The sequence below is a fragment of the Ailuropoda melanoleuca genome, chromosome 12 (assembly GCF_002007445.2).
Source record: "Ailuropoda melanoleuca isolate Jingjing chromosome 12, ASM200744v2, whole genome shotgun sequence".
Lineage (NCBI taxonomy): Eukaryota > Metazoa > Chordata > Mammalia > Carnivora > Ursidae > Ailuropoda > Ailuropoda melanoleuca.
Window position 1 is genome coordinate 72,486,142 of NC_048229.1, and position 10,525 is coordinate 72,496,666.

Here is a 10,525-nt window from a genome sequence, read left to right on the forward strand (position 1 = left end):
TTGTGGGTTTGACAGGAAATACCACTTTACCAGGCTGCCTGCTGCCAACGTGTGCACAGAAGTGTGGAGGGGGCTCTCACTCTCTCCTTGTGATAGGGAAGACACCCTGTCCCTCCCTGTAAAGGGAAGCCTTAGGCAAAGATTCCCCCCTCCACATCCAGGTCAGGCCCCAGGCCCCTCTGTAAAATTAGCTGTACATTATTAGGCTGTTTCTATTCTAAAGCAATAAACGAACAGGAAAAAAGAAATGAAAAAGGAATGATACTTTGCAGCTTACAAATCATGCTCACATATATTTGATTCCACCCACAACTGTGTAAATTATGCAGGTATTTCTCTTACAGTTAGCCTCACTTTATAAAGGAAGAAACTAAGGCTCAAGAAATTATAGTATTTGTCCCTGAATTACATAGCTGGTAAGGAAGACTCAGTCTTGGTCTTCTAACCTCAAATCCTATAGTGAGTCTTGCCAGATAAAATGCAAGACACCCAATTACATTTGAATCTCAGATAAACAACAAATAGTTTCTTAGTATAAATGTAGCCATGCAATCTTTGATACATACTTATAATTGTATACTATGTATATATACACACATACACATATTAGTATAGGATGTACTTATACTAAGAAATTGTTTGTTGTTTATCTGAAATTAGAATTTAGGCATCCAGTATTTTTAGTTGCAAAATCCGGCACCCACCCGTGACCTCTTTTTGTTTCTCCCCTGTTCTCCCACACGGTCTTGATATCAGTCTATGATTTAGTAACTACCTCAGGAAGTAATGATAGCTTTTGGAGCTATTCCTTATTAAACACTCGGCACCCACTAAAAGCGTAGCATGCTTTATTGTGTATCCTTACAATCACCTTGAAAGTTGGGGGTAATTGTTACCAATTGCCAAGCTGGGGCTTAAAGGACATAAGCGACTTGGTGAAGGCCTCACAGTGAAAGAAGGTGGGGAATGAACTTAGGACCAGAGTCTGCGTCTCCAATGGCATAAATTACTATCTGCACTCAAAAGTAATTTTTTAAAAATTAAGAAGAAAATGATGCTTGTTGTCACAAAGTCATCAAGATGCCTGAGGGAAGAGCCCAGGCATTGGCCTTTCTTCAACAAATGAACAAACACAGGCTAAGGGACTTTGGCAGCATCCCACAGAAGAACATTCCAGGTAGTGGGCTCTCAGGCCCAAGCTGTTTGCTGGCCCATGTGTTTCAAGAGCAACTCACAAGAAGGAGGGGTTGAAAACTCACTGTCATTTACACATCTGTTTTGCTCTAGATGTGTTTTAAATTTTGTCAGGATTATAAACTGTGTTTCAAAACATGAAGATAAATTGGCCCTCTGACCTCTCTTGAGGGGCCATAATTCATCTGAAAGGTTTACTGCCCCGCGTGTCATTCCACAGCTCCCCATTCCTCTTCCAGTTCTTTTAACCCCATTAAACACAGATAGGGGAGAAGAGGTGAGCAGAGAGTAGCTGGTTTGGTGTGGGTTGGGAAGTGGCGCTGAAAGCCCCCAGCCCTCCTGTTAACACAATACTTTTATCCGGTAATCACAGCCTGCGGGAGACAAAATAACAATTCATCTGGAAAACGAGATTAACTCATTTAAGCTAAGTAGCGATCACAGAGAGAAGCGTGTTGGCGGTGTCAGGCTGCAGGAGAGCCTGCGGATTCCGGGCCACTCGGGGCACAGGGCCTGGGGAGCAGGCGCAGCCGGGTGGAAGTAATCATGCCCTGTTGGAGTCTACCCTCCCGAGATATGGGTATTACAGGGGAATTCTGCTCATCTCCGACACAGCCCCTCTCATCTTACCTGCCTTTTCTTCATTAGAGCATCTTCCAGCCACTTGCCTGTCTGGGCGGCTCTGCCAGGAGGAGCGTCTCAGGTGAACGTGCTTGTGCCCTTCGCATTCTGGGCCTCTTAACGTGATGAAACCAAACTGCAGTGTGATTCAGCACTTGTTGGTTCCTAAGGAATTTGCTTCACGTGGCCTCCTGTTCCAAAGAGACAGTTTGCTTCCTTGCCAGCCACAGCCCAGAGCTGTTGTTCATTTTACGCTGTTTCGTGCATTTCCTTTCCCTGGCAGTGACTCTCCCGTAGAGATGTCCCTTACGTTGACCTTGTCTTTCCCACCTGGAACCCTGAGAACAGGTGTTTCGCCCACCTCTAATTGCTCCCTCCAATCACCCAACATCCTCTGCATTTGGGGCAGTTGGGGACTTGTTTCCTGGACGGCATAGAGTGCCACAGACTGCATATACAGTTCGCTGCCCGGAGACTTGCTTATGGAAGCAGCACATTCAAGAGTTGGGATGTCTGCCCAGGCCTCTGCCTGGTTCCCCCCAGTATGTGCCCACCCCACCAAGCCTTTCCAGCATCGCTCTGTGGGGACATCCACACCCGGGAGTCACCCAAGCACCCCAGTTCTCTTGACGTGATTAAAGCTGTAACATGTGTGCATTTCTTTTCTCTGCACAATTTTATTTTCTGCTTGTGTGTTTACTGACATCTGGACCACAAGTAACTCCTCTGTTTGTCGACGCCAGATTTGAGGACCTAATGACCACTCGATACGAATTTTAGAAAATGGAGGGTCACGATAGGGGAGTATTTCAAATGAGTTTCTTTAAAGCCAGCTGGTTAAATTCGCCAGGAATTGCGCCTGGCTTTGTTCTTGCTAGTCTGGCCTTGTATGCTAGAGAAGCAAATAGATCATGACTCCTCCACTATTCATGGAAATTGTTTGTAACGTTCAAAGCGATGTGCAGGTATACAAATTTTAAAGTATAGCACTCTTCCCTTTGAAGAAATGTCCCATTCCCGTGGCTTATTCAGTAATAACTGGGCTGAATAATTGCTTCAACAAAGAAGAGCAGGAGGCTCTTATCAAACTGGGATATATTCCTTGAAGGGAAATGTTCGGACTGGGTGGCTGCAGCCATTGAGAGCTTTGTTGAATATTTAACAATTTTTCTGTGGATCCATCAACTCAGAAGACTATCAATTTTAGAGCATACAGCTGTTCAGGAATAATAGTTTGAAAGACCAGCCCCAAAGATCTTGGTGATGAAGGTGTGAACAGATGACGGAATGATAAACCTTTAATGCTTAAAAATGTGTTTTTATAGTTCCATCCCTGTATAACATCGTCTGATAAATGCATTTGCGACTAACCGACCAAGTGAAATAACCTTCCATAAGGGGACCCAGCACAGTTTGAATATAAATGTTTCCTCCGATTCCCCTGTTGGTGATTGACTATAAGTATTGATAACCGTTAAAGAGTGAGCGCACAGGAGCCTCCTCAAAGCGTACTGCGCACACACTGCCACTTATAAACGCATGAGTATTGATCACAATTATTCCGTAAACATATCTTACAAATTCCCTCTGTGCAGGTGCCATTTAAATTAATCCAAATTCAGAACAAAGCTCACTTGGAAAGAGAAAGAACATATCTTTCAGCAGCTGCCCTCCTGGACATTAAATCATCCGTAGTCTGTGCGAGCTCAGCGAAGAAGCAGCCTGAACACCCCCCACCACCACCACCAATTCATGGGAGCCTGAGCTCTTGGGCTCCTGTATCTTGGATGATGGATGCTCTGCCGTGATGTCTTAAGTGAGAAAGTGCTCTGAGTGCGAAGACAATATGCATCTGACTTCAAAGTGTTGCATGGATTAAAAGAGACGTGAGAAACAAAGCATCCAAATGCAGTATGTGAAGGTGGTTTTGATTTGGATTTAGATGAACTTACTATCAAAGACAATTGTCTGGGACAATCAGGGAAATCCGAATATGGAGTAGGTAATCGATAGTATTGAGAAAGTACTGTTAATTTGGTAAGCATGATCATATTTTAAATAAAATTCGTTTTGTATGAGAGAGGCATACTGAAAAATGTACCAGTGAGATGTCTGGGATTTGCTTTAAAATAATCTAGAAAAAATAGTTGAAGGGAAAGGTAAACGATTCAAGATTGGAAAATGTAGTTCTTGAGGAACTATGGGTTCATTTAACTAGTTTCTCTTGTGTGAGGTATGTTTGAAATTTTCCGTAATAAAATATTATCTAGCCATCTCAAGAGACAGACTGCCAGGAATGACAGTTAGGTCGTAGTGCGAACCGTAAGAGACAGATCATTCCTGCTACCTGGACCAGCAGAGCTCTGCCCTTTGAGGCTACTTATTTAGCACCTGTGATGGGTTGAACTGTGTTTCCCCCAAATTCATAGGTTGAAGCCCTTACCGCCGCTCCCTTGGAATGTGAATGTGTTTGGGAAGAGGGTCTTTAAAAAGGTGATAAGTTGGGGCGCCTGGGTGGCACAGCGGTTGAGCGTCTGCCTTCGGCTCAGGGCGTGATCCCGTTGTTATGGGATCGAGTCCCACATCAGGCTCTTCCCCTATGAGCCTGCTTCTTCCTCTCCCACTCCCCCTGCTTGTGTTCCCTCTCTCGCTGGCTGTCTCAATCTCTGTCAAATAAATAAAAAAATCTTTAAAAAAAAAATAATAAAAAAATAAATAAATAAAAAGGTGATAAGTTAACATGAGGCCATGAGGGTGATCTGTAATCTAATCTGACTGGTGTTCTCCGAAGAGGAAATGGACACACAAAGAGACACGAGGTGTGCATACGTGCAGTGGGGATAACACGTGAGGACACAGTGAGAAGATGGCCGTCCACAACCCAAAGACAGAGGCCTCAGAAGAAACCAAACTTGGGGCGCCTGGGTGGCACAGCGGTTAAGCGTCTGCCTTCGGCTCAGGGCGTGATCCGGTGTTCTGGGATCGAGCCCCATATCAGGCTCCTCTGCTATGAGCCTGCTTCTTCCTCTCCCACTCCCCCTGCTTGTGTTCCCTCTCTCGCTGGCTGTCTCTATCTCTGTCGAATAAATAAATAAAGTCTTAAAAAAAAATAAAAGAAGAAACCAAACTTTCCCAGACCTTGACCTAGGAAATCAGCCTCCAATACTAGGAGAAACTAAATTTATGCTGTTTAAGCCACCCGGTGCGGGTATTTTTTATGGCGTCCCTGGAAGACTAATGCACAGGTCCCACTATGAATGTAGTGGGAGAAAAATAAAGCCTGAGGTCTGGGACTCAAGGAGCAGGGGATCACCACCTGGCTGGACCTCTGAGTAGGAGGGCTTTGTGGGGACCCGTGCGCACATGTCCAGGTTTTATTTCTAGGAGACCGTACTTGGTGGGAGGAGGAGGCAAGTGGGAAAAAGGAAAGGAAAATGTGGGACGTTGGGTAACTGGATAAACCCAAAAGTCTTCCTTGGGGTCCCCTTTTACAGTGTGGCCGTGTCACACTACTGTGCTCAATGAACATTAGGTCTGCTCTCCTTCATTCACCTGTTAGGTCCTGACAACAATGGGCACCTGTGCAAGGTGCTGTTCTAGGAGTGACATGGAGGATGACAAAGAGCCAGTCACTCAAAGATAGAGCAGCAGCATGTCCCAAGCAGAAGAAACAGTGGTTTAGATCTCTGGACATATAAGGGAGTTTGGCATGTTTGAGGAAATAGAGAGGCTCAGTGGAGTTAGAATAAATCAAGGAGCAGGTTCAAGGTGAAAGCTGAGAGGTAGTCTGGGACCAAATCACACAGAGCCTTGTAAACCATGGGGGGTGGGGGTTGATGTTTGATTCTGGTTTCAGTAAGGAGCCACTGGCTGGTTTTCAGTTAGAGAGAGATTGATAGGTTACGATTTGATAATGATATATGTTTGATACAAGATAGCACGTGTGATGTGATATATTATGATGTGACTCATGCTGACACCGTCGCTGTTGGGTATTGAATGGATCGTCATGGTTTAGGATTGGAAACACAGAGACCAGTTAGAAGGTTTATCATCGAGGAGCGAGTTCAGTGGCAGATTAGAGAAAACACTAGTGAAATTAGCTTAAGCAAATAGGGCTCTGTCTTTTCTTGCTTAATAAGAAGCCCAGAGGGAGGCAGTTGCTGGCAGTGGCTCAGTTGGCTCAGCAGCTCAACACTTGTCAGAATTCTGGGTCAACAGCCCTGCGATTCTTTAGGTCATTCCTCTGGGCTCTTAGATGGCCATCACTCCACAAGACATACCATTTCCGTTCCAGGTGGGAAGAAAGAAAAGGGAATGGTACCAGCTGGGTCTGACTCTTTTTTCATGAAAGGCAGAAGCTTTTCCAGAATCCCTCAAGTGACTTCTGCATACATCTGATTAGCGGATAGACTTTGTCATATGGCCTCCTGGGCTGCAAGGAATGCTGGGTAAGCATGTGGAAGTCTGTAGGGGAGAAGGCTGATAGGGTCGCCAACCATGATATCTGCTGCAGGAGGTCTTGTATGGCTTTGAGTGAGAAATCCTGTGGTCTCAGAGAGGATGCATGTTAATGAACATCATCACCAAGATGAATATCTAAAAGAAAGGAAAAGGGAGGAAAAAAGCTCTTAAGTCTATGCACTACTCATCTGCCTTATATTTGAGTTAGCTCATTTAATCCTCATAACTAGCTATGAGGTATGTGTTAACTTTCTTGTTTTACAGGTGAGAAAACAGGGACAACGTCATTCAGACTTTTTCCAGGTCACAAGTAGTAAGTGGAGGAGATAGGTCCCAACCCAGGTATTTTAGGAAAGGACGACATGCCCTGTCCCTACTGTGTTGTTTACCAACCCCCCCCCCCACTGCTCTGCTGCTGTGGGTTCGATTGTGTCACCCAAATAAAAATCCAGAAGGCAAGTTGAAGTCCTAATCTCCAGCAATTCGGAGTGTGACGTTGTTTGGAAATAGCATCTTTTCAGAGGTGATCAACTTCAAATGAGGTCATTGGATGGGCCATAATCCAATAGCGTCCTTATATACGGGGGAAATGTTAACACAGAGGTGACACCTAGAGTAGGAACGATGTGAAGAGATTCAGAGAGAACATCACCGGAAGACGGAGGCACACATAGGTGTTATACTGCCGCAAGCCAAGGAACATCTGGGGCTACCGGAAGCTGGAGGGGCAAGGAAGGATTCTGCCCTAGAGGCTTTAGAGGGAGGGTGGCTCTGCTGACACCTTGACTTTAGACTTCTAGCTTTTGCAGCTGTGAAACAATAACTCTACTGTGGTTCTCAGCCAGTTTGTGGTAGTTTGTTACAGACTTTCTAGGAACCAGTGCACCCGACAAGTCCTGCTTGCCCTTCAAGACTAGAATTATGTGGTAGAGGAATCATCCCAAGACCCTTATCCTGGATGCACCTTCAGTTTCACCAAAGTCCATGCTCCGGGATCCCCATGCTACCCTGTGCATACCTCCATGCCATTATCCTCCCAGCCCCTGCTGGACAAATGTCTGTAGCTCTGTGCCAACCCTCACGTCTGTATGCTACTTTTCCAGTGACATCAAGGTAAAGCCCACAGGACAGTCTCCAGGGAGATTTCGTTGGAGGTATGGGCCACAAGGAGGTGTGACCCCTGTCCGACTTCAGGGCCAACATCTGCTTGGTCCATATCCTTGTTTCCCCTCCTGGTCAACCATCCCCCTTCTTGTGGCGGCTTTTCTTTACCCAGTCTCACCAGTTTCATGTTGGTTCTTCTGTCTTTGTCGCAAAAGTGGTATATCCTGTACGCTTTCCCAAGATCAGGGGATAGGGAACGAATGCCTTGATGCTCAGTGAAGTTGAACTGATGACACCTGTCCCAGTTGTTGAGAGGATGATGGGAAATAACATTTGCTCTGGAAAGTAGAAAAGGGTAAGCAGTTTTATCACATTGTGGTCATAACTATCATGACCAGCATCGCCCAGGCATTGGCTCTAAGCTCCTAGAGGGCAGAGGCATTTTGTACAAATCCAGTCCCTGTGGCTAGGCCTTGCACCTGACCCACACTATGCTAATAGATAGTTCATGTGGTTTTTAAAATTTAATTCAGTCAATCCAACAGGCAGTGCTAAATTGAGAAACCATGTGAATATAGAGATACAGTGGTCAATAGTCTATTCTGGGAGACACAGCATAATAATTGCAATAAGTATAGGACCTGAAATAATATAATCCTACCTGATATTATACTATTTATTTAGTTAGCTATGTGTTTATAGACTGCTAGCTTTTTGTCCATCTTATTCATTGTTGTATCTCTAGTGCCTTTTGAACAGTGCTTGAGTCTTGGTAGGCAGTCAGCAATTGTGTATCGAGTGCATAAATTGATGGAGGATGCCAAGGTACTGCTGTGAAGGGCATGATTTCCTCTCGCTGATGTTGGACAAGGAACGTTTCTTGGGAGAGGAGATAGCTGAGTTGGGTTTTGATGAGTCAATAGGAGTTTCCCTAGACACACTGAGGTGGTGGATTGAATAGAGAGAGAGTATTCCAGGCTGAAGCCTGAAGGGTAAGACTTCATTTCTTCTGTAGAGACTCCAGCACAGAATTCCTTAGGGCTGGCCTCTGGCAGGTCTAGCAGAGGATTCTAATGGGCAGTAGTTGGAAGCGTCTTTGAAAGGATCCGTATTTTTCTTCTCCTTCCTCCTCCCCACCACTTCGTATTAGTATTTCCTTTTCTGTGGCCCCCCACCTCCTTGTGGTGGCAGGAAACTGTGTGCTGGTTTGAAGCATATTCAGAACATAGTGGACTCAGCACCAAGTGTCTTATTGTAAATGGATCCACTTTTACTGCAGTTCCTTTAATGGTGCCTAAATGATAAATGTTAATAAAAAAGCATTTTCGCTTGGGAAAGCACAATGGTATTAGCCTGCCAGACTGCCAACGCTATTTACTTTATGGAAAGGGATTTGAAATAAGGGGTTCTGGTAGTTGTATTTTTGCCTCAACAGTTATTTATGGAGAAAGTATGGGCCATTGCATGTTTATAGAATCTTTTCTTTATGGATGCCCGAGTTATTATTTTTTATTGGTTTGGGTACTTATTTTGCACATTTGTAAACAATTATGTAGTTATGCAGCTGTTGTACCACAGAGGCCATATGCTTTTCCATGTTAAGAGAAAATTCCATGAGGGATTCTCACTGGATACCATCATAAAAGAATTATTGTAGTGCCAAAAAAAAAAAAAAAAAAAAAAAAAAAAGATTGGCTCAGGAGTTACCACAGGGTTTTTACAGTGTTTGGAGTTAAATGAATTTGATTATTTTTTTCCCCCAACTTTAGAGTTGTAGTCAAACTTTAAACTAGATGTGTAGCTTTTGCCTGTTTTCCATACCTGGATGGAAAGCATGTTTTTACTACTGGTCGCAATATGATTTGATTAATACATACATTGATAAATTCTCTGCCTCTCTTCATAGTCTTGATGGAGAAGATACATAGGTCAGGAGACTCCCAGTTTTAGTAAGGAATTTTTTTTTTGTAAAAGAAGTATTTATTTGGGTGACAAATATTTCTCAAGCCCCTACTCTATGCCAGGAATTGTTCTGTTGATTGATTTGAAGGAGAAATGAGACAAGGCTTTGAGGGACCTGAGGAGCTAAGCTGAAGAGTGGGGGAGATAGGGAGGGTCCATGGTCAGGGTCCATGACTTGGGGAAAATATCATCCAGGGCTCTTCTGAAATAACTTGAACTGACACTCCTTTCATTTTTTTTTTTTTTTTAATCTGTAAGGTACCAGGCACTATAGAAAATAGTAGTGTGGAGGGAAAGAATGGACGAGCAGAATTGTTGTCCAGCAGATCTAAAGAGGATTGGTTAAGATTATGAGCCTCCCATCACACACACCTGGTTTCAAATCCAAGCCCCAACCCCCCACTCTGCACGATTTGGTTATGTGGGTAACCACTTTCCTTTCGAAGCCCATTTGTCCAAGTATCTGCTCATATTGTGTTAAGCACAGTGCCTGGCCCCCAGCCATCACCACAGTGAGAGTGATCACGGTGGAGGGGTATTCTCAGGAGACAGCCCCCTGAAAGTCTCACCAACCATCCCTGCTCATTCATTCTTGCGAGACCACCAGATGCTAAATCTTCTATCAGGTTGTTGTGTCAGCTCAGGGAAAGAGCAAAAATCCAAAGATAACCCATCTTGCCTTAAAAGAGCACACGGTCTCACTGGGGAGATGGTCCCACGTGCCCTGAAACAGCCACCCAAGGAAGAGCGTCAGGATGAGATGCTCATCAACAGGGGACATGCGTGTTGTTAATTAAGGAAAGAGAGAGGGGGTTTTTAGGTTTTTTTTTTTTAAGATTTTATTAATTTATGAGAGAGAGAGTGTGTGTGAAAGAGAGAGGGAGAGAGAACAGAAGCTGGGGCGGGGAGGAGAGTCAGAGGGAGAAGCAGACTCCCCTTCTGAGCAGCGAGCCCAAGGTGAGGAAAGATTTTATTAATTTATGAGAGAGAGAGTGTGTGTGAAAGAGAGAGGGAGAGAGAACAGAAGCTGGGGCGGGGAGGAGAGTCAGAGGGAGAAGCAGACTCCCCTTCTGAGCAGCGAGCCCAAGGTGAGGACCCTGGGATCATGACCTGAGCCAAAGGCAGATACTTTATTGACTGAGCCGCCAAGGTGCCCCGGGAGAAGAGAAGGGTGTTTGTT

The 10,525-nt window shown here is 44.7% G+C and overlaps 1 protein-coding gene across 3 annotated transcripts in view; it reads left to right on the top strand.

Annotated features, from left to right (window-relative positions):
• The window catches only part of WWOX (WW domain containing oxidoreductase), a 1,195,262-nt gene that overhangs the window by 638,383 nt on the left and 546,354 nt on the right, over positions 1-10,525 (top strand). Inside the window, exon 9 of one of the 3 annotated variants that reach the window (XM_034637803.1) lies at positions 3,411-4,360. The exons of the other annotated variants lie outside the window; for them this stretch is intronic. Within the exon in view, the coding sequence (XP_034493694.1) occupies positions 3,411-3,623 (213 nt within the window). The 3' untranslated portion in view covers positions 3,624-4,360. Of the gene's footprint in view, positions 1-3,410; positions 4,361-10,525 lie in introns of those variants that run through there. 3 annotated transcript variants of the gene reach the window in all.